This window comes from Musca vetustissima, unplaced genomic scaffold, assembly GCF_032173495.1.
Source record: "Musca vetustissima isolate MV318-11 ecotype Yass unplaced genomic scaffold, APGP_CSIRO_Mvet_v1 utg67558, whole genome shotgun sequence".
NCBI lineage: Eukaryota > Metazoa > Arthropoda > Insecta > Diptera > Muscidae > Musca > Musca vetustissima.
Genome location: NW_026887235.1, coordinates 47231 through 61429, shown reverse-complemented (window position 1 = coordinate 61429; position 14199 = coordinate 47231). Strand labels below are relative to the sequence as shown.

The window sequence follows — 14199 nt, the reverse complement described above, 5'->3', positions numbered from 1 at the left end:
TTGGTTTGGATATTGAAAAAATAATTTAAAAAAAATCTAATTCCTACGATTTTTTTAAATCTCCGCCTTGTTGTTTGTTTGTCACGATCAAAATAATCATTAATTCCAATAATTTTGATTGTTGGTGTTTTTTTTTTCTTCTTTCATATTTATTTTAGCCATTCCGAAGGCCCATCATGAAGATTAGATCTTTCCTTTACACAATAAACTTTCAATTCAAATAATTTCCACTAAAAATTAATAAAAGACAAAATATACAAATTAAATTTTGTTGTCGGCAATATTTAATTTCGCTTTGGACAATAGACCAGTATCGCCCATATCCTCATTGTAGCCGGGACGATATTTCATGCCAGGGGCCTAAGAAAAAAAAAGAAACAAAGAAAAAATTAAATCTCCACTTTTGTAAAACCTATTCTCCCACTCACATTAAACCAAATATCACGCCATTTCTTGCCACTGTCGGGATCACGCAACAACTCGGGTACATCGAAACGTGGCACATTAAAGTAGTTCATCAAATCGGGTTTACCCGATGTATATTGGATACGGGCCTCACCCCATTCCGATTCATTGTGGAAACGCCAATCTTTCATTTTCTTTTCGGCTGGATCGAAATCGAAATTCTCGAAATCGATACGTTCGATATCTTCAACAACAACTTCAGTTTCGCCACCGGCTGTCCAATCGTAAATCAAGAGCTCAGCATGAGTGGCAATATCCTTGAGGTATTGTTGTTTGTAGATGTTCTCCATGTCGCGCAAATAGGCATCGGTGAAGACGGGCGATTTAACTTCGTAGTCGTTGTTGCGGGCCTTGATGCGTTGCTATGAAAAAATAGAAAGGAAACAAAAAATGGTTAATTAAAATATTTGAAATAAATATAAAAAATTAGAGGTGCATTTTTATCGAATTTCTAATGTTTCGGATATACATTTATATACAACCTATGCAAAAACCTGCACCGATGTTTTTCAATTATTTGGAAAGAGCTTTTATATACCTTGAGAACCATAAAGACTTAATTAGAACCAAATCGGTTGTAATTTTTAACCAAAATCCGTAAATAATATGGTTCTTCTATAAGAGACCTATACACAAAACCTGCACCGATATTGTCAATTTTTTGTAAAGAGCTTTTCTATACCTCCAGAACCCTTAAAACGTAATTATAGCCAAATCGGTGGGAATTTGTAACCAAAATCCCCAAATAAGGTGATTTCGCTATAAGGGACCTATATACAAAACACTGCACACATTTTGTCATTTTTTTTGGAAAGAGCTTTCATATACCTTGAGAACCCTAAAAACGTATTTACAACCATGTCTGCTGGTATTTTTAACCAAAGTCCGCAAATAAGGTGGTTCCGCAGACAAAGGCCTTTTGTATCCCTTGCAATGGGTTTTTGTATTCGTTGAGATCCCTAAAAACTTAATTACAGCCAAATCGGTAGGAATTTCGAACCATAATCAGAAAATAAGTAGGTACCGCTATATGGGATATATACCAAAATCTGTAGCGATATTGATAATTTTTTTTCCAAAGAGCTTTTCTATACTTTGGGGAGCCCTTAAAAATTAATTCGGGCCAAATCGGTTGTAATTTTTAACCAAAATCCGCAAATAAGGCGGTACTTCCTTCTGGGGCCTATACCAAAATCTGCAGCGATATTAATAATTTTTTGCAGGTAGCTTTCATATACCCTTAGAACCCATTATACTAAATTACCGACAAAACGTTTACAATTTTTATCCAAAATTCTGTAATATGAAAGTAGATCTATATGGGGCCTATGTCATAATCTGCAACGATTTTGAAAATTTTTTGCACAGATATTGTATATACCCTGAGGACACTTTATATTAAATTACAGCTAAATCGATTGAAAAAGTGCGGTCAAAACCATCAAATAGGTTGGTACCGCTATGGGAGGGCTATGCCAAAATCTGCACCGAATTTTATAATTTTTCGCATAGAGGTTTTTTACGACCTGAGAAATTTTTATACTAAATTGTAGCCAAATCGATTAAAAAGTGTGGTCAAATTTATCAAATAAGTTGGTATCGCTATGAGTGGGCTATGCCAAAATCTGCATCGATTTTTATAATTTTTTGCATGAGAAACTTTTATACTAAATTGTAGCCAAATCGATGGAAAATGTGGTAAAAATTCTCAAATAAGTTGGTATCGCTATGAGTGGGCTATGCCAAAATCTGCATCGATTTTTATAATTTTTTGCATAGAGGTTCTGTACGACCTGTGTATCCTCAATACCAATTTACAGCCAAATGGATTGAAAAATGTGTTCAAAATCATGAAAAAAGTTGGTACCGCTATGGGATGGCTATGCCAAAATCTGCATCGATTTTTATAACTTTTCGCATAGAGGTTTTCTACGACCTGAGAATCCATTACACCAAATTGTAGCCACATCGCTTGAAATTTTTAGTCAAAACCCTCAATTTATGTGGAACTGCTATGTGGGACCTATGTCTAGGGGACCACCAATGTTGAAAATTTATTATAAGAAGTTTACCAGGCGTGGAGAACCCCTAATACTAAATTTTAGCTCGATCGGATGAAAAATGTGGTCAAGCCCCCTCGATTTATGTGGTAAGGTTATATGGAAGCTATGGCAAATCATGGACCTAATGTCATAATTTATGGTAAAAATGTTTTATACCCTCTGAGGACCTCTGATATTAAATTATCGACAAATTGGTTGACAAATTCAGAATAATATTCTGATCCGACGAAAGGGGCTAATGGGAGATATTGCAAAGCCTTTACCGATATTGACAATTTTTTGCATAGAGCTTTTGTATACCCTAAGAACCTCCAATACCCAATAATAGCCACATCGGATGAAAAATTAGTTCAAACACCTTAATTCATATGTTACGCTAATGTAGAACTTATGGTAAAATGTGAACTAATTTCCGAAAATTATAAAAAGGTGCTTTTCTATCCATAAAGAACCAGCTAATTGCGAAAAAAATGGCAAATTGTTCAAATCAAGTAGTATCAGTACATGGGGTCTAAATCCGAAAATCGGAAAAAGTTTTGCGGGATTTGGGTTACAGCTCGGCTGTCGTGACAATCGATATGCCGTTATAAACTATGCCATTTCGATGACGATTTCGACTGTAATTTTTGATTTTACTATTTCCTATCAATTACTTTTTTCATTCCCCTTAGAATTTCGCCCAAGATATCTACTCTATAACAACAAAAAATTATTTCCTTTTAACATTTATAGTTGAATTTTCTATTACAATTTACTCACCTTAACAGCATCCACGGGCAAATCCAAATAGATAACCAAATGAGGTTTCAATAGCTCCGTAATGGTATTACCTCTCAATTCATAGTATACCGAACGAGCACCCTTCGAGACATAACCATGTTTGTACATTGTCTCCAAGAATACAAAATCGGAATAACAACTGCGATCCAATACCACACCCTGGCCGGTCGACAACAAATGTGCCAATGCATCAACATATTGTTCAAAACGCAATTGATACATTAGAATTTGGAAAGTTGGTGTTAGGCGATGATTGGGTTCCTTGCAGAAATTAACCAAATCAAAGGAACGGCATGATTCGGGCAATTGAGGATCCAACTGACGTAAATCATAACCATATGAATTAATGTAGAACATATCCATATTGGCTTCGGGCACATAGAGCATTTCCAATTCATCGGCTAGCTCTTTGGCAAATTTACTTTTACCCGCTGCAATGGGACCTTCAACACAAATGATTTTGGAATTTTCATTCAAACGTTTTGTGGTCTTGTCGAGCATGGCCTGGAATACGCCATATTCTTTTTCCTTGTAGGGATAGGGTTTGTGTTGGACAACACGGGGACCACCGCGCATTGTTTTGCCCGAAATGAAACGTTGCTGGGTCACGGCAGCCGGCAGGGCGGGAGCATTGCGTGAGCAAAGGCGTATCAGGCCTACTCTGAAAACGGCAGTCATCTGTAAGACAAAACAATAAAAATTTATTAAAAATTGTTGTTATTGTTTATTATCAAATATAATTTATCCTCATTTTTATATTTGCAATAAATATTCCCAAGCACAGGCTGTTACATCACACACTTGCAGCCCTGCTTACTCCAGTGCAAATCAAATGTTAGGGCAATGATTTTGCTTCAATCAAAACAAATTGTGTTTAGTTGTGGTCTTTTTCATGCTTAATCCCACCAATAATTGTATTAACTTTTATTTTTTAATTTATTTTGTTAAAAATCTTCCTAAACTCACTTTTCTGAGGGAAAATGCTCTTCAATTTTGGATGACAGATATCGATTCCACTGACAGCAGCCGCCGTTGTCAAAGTGTTGTTGGTGTTTTTGTTAGCAGTGTGTCAGCTGTTGTCAATGGCACACAGTCAACAGGGTTGTATGCAAAGAGTAGCATGGTTGTTGGCTGATGTTAATGGGAGACAGCGAAAGAGAAAGAGTTGCCATGCTTTGCCAATGAGACTCTTGTTGTTTATTGAAAAAATAAGTAATAAAAGGAAAATTGTATATTTTATTAATAAAATATAATAAAAATTTATTAAATACAGAAATACAGAATCTTTTTCGTTTATAAATTTCTAATAAAATCAGATTTAAATTGTATTTTTCACAGAGAAAACATTTGGCTTGGCATTGGCTCTCTTCCAGGCATTTGAATTTAATTATTTTTAAAAAATTAGGCAAATATTAGTAAAATTTTATTAAAATAGTATAGAATATAGCCCAAATTTTAATGTTTGATAATAAAATATTAATAAAGTGTTATAAAAACTTTATATTGTAAATTGAGAATATATTTGTTTATGATTGCCTTATTCTCTGTTGTTTATTAAAATAAGAAATAAATGTTATTTTTTTGAATTTTATTAATAAAACTTTATAAAAAATGATTGTAGAGAACATCCCCTTTCTTATTATTTGTTAATAATTTTTGATTAAAATTTATTCAGACAATGTTTTAATTGAAAAAACATTTGAGTTACCATTTGCTCTCTTTAGGGTCTATTAATTTAATTATTTTTAATAAAAATAAAGCAAATTATGAAAAGTATTATTAAAATTATAAGGATTATATGGTCTTTTTCACTCTTTGATATTAGGTTCTTTATAAAATATGATAAAAATTATATTTTTTATATTGAGAAAATAATATTTGCTCAAGATTGCATTTGTCATAGAAACTCTTTGTTTCTCTGTTGCTTATTAAAATAAGAAATAAATGTTATTTTTAGTATTTTTTTAATAAAATGTTATAAATAATTGTTGAATATAATGTTAAAAAAATATTTCGTTCATAAATCTTCTAATATACAGGTTAAAAAATTAGTTTTAATAGAGAAAACGTTTGAGTTACCATTGAAAAACAATGCATTTTCTCTTAGTTCCGTTTGCAAATAAATTAAAAAATAAATAATTAAAAAATAACAGTATTTACTATAAATTTGAATAGAAATAAAACAGTATATTTGATTTCCTACCACCATAGCAAATACTTTTTTAATATAGTTGTTCAAAAGTTGTATTTTTTGTATAATAAATATTTAACTGCAGGAAGAGAAATAAAACAATGAAATATTATTTGAAAATAATAATGAGTAACAATTTCAATAAAAATAATAGTTAATATTAATCCCTATTCATTCTTTGGTAATAAATTCTTTAAAAAATTTGATAAAATTGTAGTTTTTACAAACTATTTCAAGGCGGTAATAAGAAAAGAGAGTCAAAGTCAGTTCTCAGTTCTTTGTGTAGCTTGCAAAGAAAATAAATTATTTTATAAAAAATAACACTACTTATTATAAAATTTAAGAGATATAAAGTAGTATATTTGATTCCCTATCCCTTTTTGCTAATTTTTCTTAAAAAACTTGTTAAAACCCCGTATTTTTAGTTAAATAAATATTTAACATCAGGAACAGAGATAAGAGAGCCCTTATTGACATTGTGTGGCTGTTGTAAATTAAAATATTATTAAGAAATAATAACAATTATTAAATAAATAAATAATAATAATGAAGAATATTAGATTCACTTTCGTCTGTGATATACAATTATTGAATTATTGTTAAAAGTTGTATTTTACTTTAGAACATATTTGTTTGGCGGGAAAGACATAAAGATGCAATGCACTGTCTGTCTTAAATTAAAGATGAAGATAGATATTCTTTTGAAATATCAAGTATTATAATGAAATTTCTTAAAAATAATGAAGAATAGGAAATTCACTATCCTTTTTGAGGTATACATTTTAATATTATAAGCCAAAATTGTATTTTTATTTAAAATATAGTTTCCTGTCGGAATAGATAAAAAGAGTCGCTGTTGATATGCTGTGGCTGTTGTAAATAAAAAAAATATTATTCACAAATAATAACAATTATTAAATAAATTAATAATAATAATGAAGAATATTAGATTCACTTTCGTCTGTGATATAAAATTATTGAATTATGGTCAAAATTGTATTTTACATTAGAACATATTTATTTGGCAGGAAAGACATAAGAGAGGCAATGCCGACTCTGCCTGGCTGTTTTAAATTAAAGATATTCTTTTGAAATATCAAGTATTATGATAAAATTTGATAAAAATAATGACAAATAGAAAATTTACTATCCCTCTTGATATATAATTTTTAATATTATCAGCCAAAATTGTATTTTTATTTAGAAATATATTTTCCTGTCGGAATAGATAAAGAAAGCCGCTATTGACATTGTGTGGCTGTTATAAATTAAAATATTATTAAGAAATAATAAAAATTATTAAAAAATTAATAAAAATAATGAAGAATATTACATTCATTTTCGTCTCTTATATAAGCTTATTGAAATTATTGTTAAAAATTGTATTTTACTGTAGAAAATATTTATTTATAGGGAAAGACATAAAGAGGCAATGCACTGTCTGTCTTAAGTTAAAGATATTCTTTTGAAATATCAAGTATTATAATAAAATGACGTAAAAATAATGAAGAATAGAAAATTCTCTATCCCTTTTGATATATAATTTTTAATATTATAAGCCAAAATTGTATTTTTATTTAGAAATATATTTCCCTGTCGGAAGCTCACAGAGTTAAGGTCGATGCCTGTGGCGGTTTTATATTAAAATATTATAATAAATAATAGAAGTTATTAAAAACAATTTATAACAACAATGAACAATATTACATTCACTTATATAAATTTTTTGAAATTATTGCCAAAAATTGTATTATACTTTAGAAAATCTTTATTTGGTGGGAAAGAGATAAGAGAGTCAATGTCAACTTTTTAAAATTAAAATATTCTTTAATAATAAAAATAAAAATTATAAACGTTCCCTTATTTATTTTATAACCTAAAAATGTGTTCTTTTTTAGAAAATAATTGCCTGCCGGAAGAGAAGTAAGAGAGTCAACGCCTCCACTGGTAGAATGCTTTAAATTAAAATATTATAAAAAGTAAAAATAAAAAATATAATAGAATAGTCACAACATTGTACAATATAGTAGTTCTTCTATTCAATTTGTTATTAATTTTTAATATAATTGTCAAAAAATGTGTTTTTATTAGAAAAATAATTGCCTACTGTAAGAGAAGTAAGAGAGTCAATATAGACTCCGGCTTGCTTGTTTTAAATTGAAATGTTATTAAAAATTAATAATAAATATAATTGAATATTAGCAAAATTATGCAGTTTCTTACCTTCTGCCCTCCTTGGTATATAATTTTTAATATTTTAACCTAAAATTGATTATTATATTGTTTTTATTTAGAAACATTTTTTGTTTGGCTGAAAAGAGATACGAGAGCCACTGTTGGTCTGCTTTAAATTACAATATTACTAAAAATAACAATAAATATAATAAAATGGTAACGAAATTATGCAAAATATTTGTTCCTCTTTCCCTTTTAATATTTAATTTTTAATATAATAGCCAAAAACCGTGTTTTTTATTTAGAAAATATTTGCCTGCTGGAAGAGATGTAAGAGAGAGTCGATATAGACGCCGGCTGGCTCCTTTAAATTAAAATATTGTTAAAAATTAGCAATAAATATAATAGAATAGTATTTAATTTTTTAATATTAAAGCCTAAAATTGTGTTTTTATTTAGAAAATATTTTGTTTTCCATTAAAGAGATAAGAGAGTCAATGTTGCCACCGTGGGTCTGTTTTAAATTACAATATTATTAAAAATTAACAATAAATATAGTAAAATAATAGCAAAATAGTGAAATATATTTCTTCCTCTATCCATTTTGATATTAAAATTTTAATATAATAGAAAAGGAATGTGTTTTCTATTAAGAAAATATTTGCCCGACAAAAGAGAATTAAGAGACAGTAATATAGACACCGGCTGGCTGCTTTAAATTATAATTTTATGATAAAATAACAATAACTGTAATTGAATATTAGTAAAATTTTGGAATATATTTGTTCTTCTATCTTCTTTGTTATTAAAATGTTAATATAATAGCCAAAGAATGTGTTTTGTATTAAGAAACGATTTGCCTGTCAAAGAGACGTAAGAGAGAGAGAGAGAGAGAGTAATATAGACACCGGCTGGCTACTTTAAATTAAAATATTATTAAAAAATAACAATAAATACAATTAAATATTAGTAAAATTATGCAAAATATGCGTTCCTCTATCCTCTTTATTATTAAAATTATAATATTATAGCCAAAAATGTGCTTGAGTTGAGAAAATATTTGCCTGTCAAAAGGGAAGTAAGATAGAGTGATATAGACCCCAGCTGGCTGCTTTAAATTAAAATATTATTAAAACTTAACAATACAATCAATAGAATAATAAATAAATTATGTAGTTTATTTGTTTATCAACACCTTTTGTTATTAAATTTTTAAAATTATTGTCAAGGAAGATGTTTTTATTTAGAACATTTTTTGTTTGGCGGGAAAGAGATAAGAGAGCCAATATCGATCCTTTGTGTCAATTTTAAATTAAAATATTATTATGAAATGACAATAATTATAATAGATTTTTAATAATATTATACAGTATATTTTACCCTCTTCCCCCTTTGTTATTATTTTTGTAATATTAAAGCCTAAATTTGTGTTTTTAATTAGAAAATAGTTTATTTGGCGGGAAAGAGTTAAGAGAGTCAATTTTGACACTGTGTGCCTCGCTTTAAATTAAAATATCTTTAGAAATTAACAAGGATTTTAATAAAATTTGATAGAAATCATAAAGTATATTCGATTACTCATCCTTTTTGCTTATAAATTTCTAATAAAATCGATTTAACTATTATTTTTTTTAATAGAGAAAAAAATCTTTATTCCCATTGCTTTGCGTTGGCTCTCTTTGTGCCTGTTATAAAGAAAGCATCGAAATATTAGGAAAATACGAATATTTATTATGAAATTTAAAAAAAAAAATAATAATCTATAATTGCTATCCTTCCCCTGATACTACAAAATTATTAAAAAATTGGCATAAAACATTATTTTTTATTGAGAAACAATTTGGCATACCAAGAGAGAAATAAGAGAGAACCATTGTCAACTCCCTTTGCGGCTATTGTAAAGGAATTTTATTGGAATAAAAATACAGTTCTTATTAGAAAAATCATAGAAAGTGCTGAAAAGGAAAATGATTGAAAAAAGAACAAATATTATTGGAACCAGTAAGGAAAGTAGTAAAGTCGGACGGGGCCGACTATATGATACCCTTCATCACTTTGAGTATATTCAACAGATGAATCCTAACAGAAGTCGCATTTTTAAAGGACCAGTAAAATGAAATTGGAACCATAAACACGTCATTCTGCAACCGATACTAAATTGTTCATTTGGTCAGATATAGAAGCTATATCTAAATCTGAACCGATTTCAGGAAACTTAACACACATCATTCTAGAACTAATTTGTTACGCTGTGCCAAATTTCGTGCAAATCGAAAGATATATAGGGACTTTGATGCACCATTTACATTAAATCTGACGAAAGTATATGTGGGAGCTATATATAAATCTGAACCGATTTTCAGGCAACTTTACACACATCATTCTAGACCTAATTTGCTACGCTGTGCCAAATTTCGTGCTTAAATCGACTCAAAAAGTGATTCTATGCATATTCTCAAAAGGAGCCATGGGTCTATCTCGATTATTTTTGCATGTTACAAACATATGCACAAAAACATAATACCCTGTACCAGAAAAAAGAATTTGGTTCAAGAACCTCAAAACCTGGGGGCTACCAGAAAAAATTGACCAATATTTATAATTTATAGTGGAGAGATGTGCTACCTAATAAGAACTCGACGTACTAAATTACAGTCAATTTGGTCGAAAAATCCGATCAGAACCCCCAAAATACCAAAAATTTTGGGGTACCGTTATATGTGTACTACCAGAAAAACTGGACCTATATTTATAATTTTTAGTGGAGTAATTTGGTACCCAATAAGAACCCAATGTACAAAATTTCAGCGAATTTAGTTATAAAACGAGCCCAAAAACCCGAAAATACCGAAAATTGGGGGTGCCCTAATATGGGGGCTTTCCGAAAAAATGGACCTTTATTTATAATGTTTGGTAGGGAGATTTGCTACCCAATAAGAACACAAAGTACCAAATTTCAGTGAATTCGGTCGAAAAATGCGATCAAAACCCCCAAAATACCGAAAATTGGGGGTAATCTTATATGGGGGCTATCCGAAAAAATGGACCTTTATTTATAATTTTTGGTAGGGAGATTTGCTACCCAATAAGAACTCAATGTACAACATTTCAGCGAATTCAGTTAAAAAACGCGCTCAAGAACCTCAAAATACCGAAAATTTGGGGGTACCCTTATATGGGGGCTATGCGGAAAAATGGACCGTTATTTATAGTTTTTGGTAGGGAGATTTGCTACCCAATAAGAACACAAAGTACCAAATTTCAGCGAATTCGGTCGGAAAATGCGATCAAAACCCCCAAAATACCGAAAATTGGGGGTAATCTTATATGGGGGCTATCCGAAAAAATGGACCTTTATTTATAATTTTTGGTAGAGAGATTTGCTACCCAATAAGAACTCAAAGTACCAAATTTCAGCGAATTCAGTTAAAAAACGCGCTCAAGAACCTCAAAATACCGAAAATTTTGGGGTACCCTTATATGGGAGCTATGCCTAAACGTGGACCGATTTTCTCCAATTTCAATAGGGTTCGTCCTTGGGCCAATTAAGTGACCTGTGCCAAATTTCATCCAAATCGGATCATAAATGCGACCTGTACTTTGTTAACAAAAATACATGGACGGACGGACGGACAGACGGACGGACGGACAGACGGACGGACAGACGGACATGCATAAATCGACTCAGAAAGTGATTCTATGCATATTCTCAAAAGGAACCATGGGTCTATCTCGATTATTTTTGCCTGTTACAAACATATGCACAAAGACATAATACCCTGTACCACAGTGTGGTGAAGGGTATAAAAATTATTGACGTACGTTAAATCCCCTAACCCTGGTGCAGATGCCCCGTAAGATTCATAATGTCAGCCACATATATTTAGAAGGTATACAATTTTCTTAAATTAAAGCATACTTTCAGGCGTATTTAACATCAAATAAAATGATTTGTTCTTATAGCATCCCTACTGCCTTTGACACAATGGGCTGAGGTGACGGAAGTTGACAAAGTGAGACTCTGGTTGTATTGAATGATAATTTGTTGTTTTTGTTGTGAGACTTAGGTCAGGTTTCGGATCGTAGACTATTCTGAGGAGGAAACGTAAATTATTTAATTTTGTTGTTGTTGTTTTTTTTTTAAACAAAAAATATGAATCATAACTTATGAAATTATTTTCTTTACACTTCATTGCACCCATAAGAGAAAAAATATTTTTTCTTATTTATTTACTGGTCCTAAAAAATAACAAAATGTAAATATTTTCTTGCAGCAGCCGCAAACGAAGTTCAATGATATTATGAACAGAAAAAAATTCCAAACAGATAACAACGTCAAAGAAAATATATGTTAATAAAACGAATATTGATATTGATTTATTTTAATGGTATAAAAACCTTGGGAGATTTGTCTAGGTATTCAGTACATTGCCGATATTTGAGGAATAATTTTGGGGAAAAATTTTTAATTTCATCAAAATGAAGGTTTTTGGATTTCTAGCAGTAATTCTTGCCTTGGCAGTTAGCTGCCAGGGTTATAGTTTTTTAATACCACCCAGTAAGTTGTGAAAAGAAAAATTTTTTTGGAGGACCTGAAGGAGAAATCTTTCACATAATTTTTTTCTCTTCTCTCCCCCCTCTCTCTCTAGAACAAAATATGCCTGGCGTTTGTATGTATCATGGTGTAATGCTAAAGCGCGGTGATAATAACATGATGAACTCATGCCAAAATTTACGCTGTAATGAAGATGGTTCGATATTGGTGCAAGGGTAAGGCAGCAGGGTATTTTCGAAAGAAAAAATTTTTCAAAAAAAAAAAGAAAATTAAAACAAAAAAATTAAAAAAAATTAAAAAAGAAAAATTAAAAAAAAATCTTTCAAAACATTTATTTTACAAAATAAAAAAACATCAAAAATTAAAAAAATAATCAAAAATTTAGTATTCAAAAAAAAAAAAAAAATCAAAATTTGTAAAAATATTTTGTCTCATTCCAGCTGTGGCCATTATAATATGCGTGATTGTCGTATTTTGGATCCGATGAATTTACACAAACCCTATCCGGATTGTTGCCGTATGAATTTCCTGTGTACCATGCCAAATGGTGAGGTAGTTAATCGTGAGGTGCACCCTTTGGAGACGGGGGTATATGCTTAAACAATAAAAATAATTTGGAATATAAAAATTAAAATAAATTATAAATAAATATATATGGGAGCTATATATAAATCTGAATCTATTTTCACGAAACTAAAAACACATCATTCTACACTCAATTCAGTACACTATGCCAAATTTCGTGGAAATCGAAAGATATATAGGGACTTTGGTTAACCATTTACCTAGATCGGACGAAAATATATATGGGAGCTATATATAAACCTGACCCGATTTTCTCGAAACTTGGCACACATCATTCTAACTCAATTCTGTAGGCTATGCCAAATTTCGGGACTTTGGTGCAACATTTACATAAAATCTGACGAAAATATATATGGGAGCTATATATAAATCTGAACCGATTTTCTCGAAACTTCGCTCACGTCATTATAGACTTATTTGAGTACGCTATACAAAATTTCTAGCAAATCGAAAGATATATAGGGACTTGTGTACAACATTTACATTAAATCGGACGAAAATATATATGGGAGCTATATCTAAATCTGAACCGATTTTCAAGAAACTCAGCACACATCATTCTAGTCTCAATTCAGTACGCTATGCCAAATTTCGTGGAAATCGAAAGATATATAGGGCTTTGGCTAACCATTTACCTTAAATCGGACGAAAATATATATGGGAGCTATATCTAAATCTGAACCGATTTTCACGAAGCTCAGCACACATCATTCTAGACTCAATTCAGTACGCTATTACAAATTTCGTGCAAATCCAAGGATATATAGGGACTTTGGTACACCATTTACATAAAATCGGACGAAACTATATATGGGAGCTATATCTAAATCTGGACCGATTTTCAGGAATTTTAACACACATCACTCTAGACCTAATTCCGTATGCTCTGATAAATTTCGTGCAAATCGAAAGACATATAAGGACGTTTGTGCACCATTTACATAAAATCGGGCGAAACTATATATGGGAGCTATATCTAAACCTGGACTGATTTTCATGAAACTTGACAGGCATCAGTCTAGGTTCAATTCAGTACGTTATGCTAAATTTCGTGGAAATCGAATGATATATACGGACTTTGGTGCACCATTTACATAATATCGGCCAAACTATATATGGGAGCTATATCTAAATCTGAACCGATTTTCAGGAAACTTAACACACATCATTCTGGACCCAATTCATTACGGTGAGCCGAATTTGGTGCAAATCGAAAGATATTTAGGAACTTCGGTGCGCCACTTACATTAAATCGGACGAAAATATATATGGGAGCTATATCTAAATCTGAACCGATTTTCACGAAACTTTGCACACATCATTCTTGACATAATTTAGTACGCTGTGCTAAATTGCGGGCAAATCGAAGGATATATAGGGACTTT

General features: G+C 30.6%; 2 protein-coding genes across 2 annotated transcripts; one reads left to right on the top strand and one right to left on the bottom strand.

Annotated features, from left to right (window-relative positions):
• Window positions 1-229: 229 nt before the first annotated feature.
• On the bottom strand, window positions 230-4347 carry LOC133334812 (NADH dehydrogenase [ubiquinone] 1 alpha subcomplex subunit 10, mitochondrial-like). The gene is made up of 4 exons (XM_061543128.1): window positions 4275-4347; window positions 3288-3986; window positions 429-827; window positions 230-360 (listed from the first exon to the last, which is right to left on the bottom strand). The coding sequence occupies exons 2-4, from the start codon at window positions 3984-3986 to the stop codon at window positions 262-264; spliced, it is 1197 nt and encodes a 398-aa protein (XP_061399112.1). The 5' UTR covers window positions 4275-4347; the 3' UTR covers window positions 230-261.
• Window positions 4348-12153: 7806 nt separating this feature from the next.
• LOC133334816 (uncharacterized) lies at window positions 12154-12842 on the top strand. Its single transcript, XM_061543132.1, has 3 exons — window positions 12154-12232; window positions 12324-12444; window positions 12670-12842. Exons 1-3 carry the CDS (start codon window positions 12154-12156, stop codon window positions 12827-12829), a joined length of 360 nt encoding a protein of 119 aa, XP_061399116.1. The 3' UTR covers window positions 12830-12842.
• Window positions 12843-14199: the final 1357 nt, after the last annotated feature.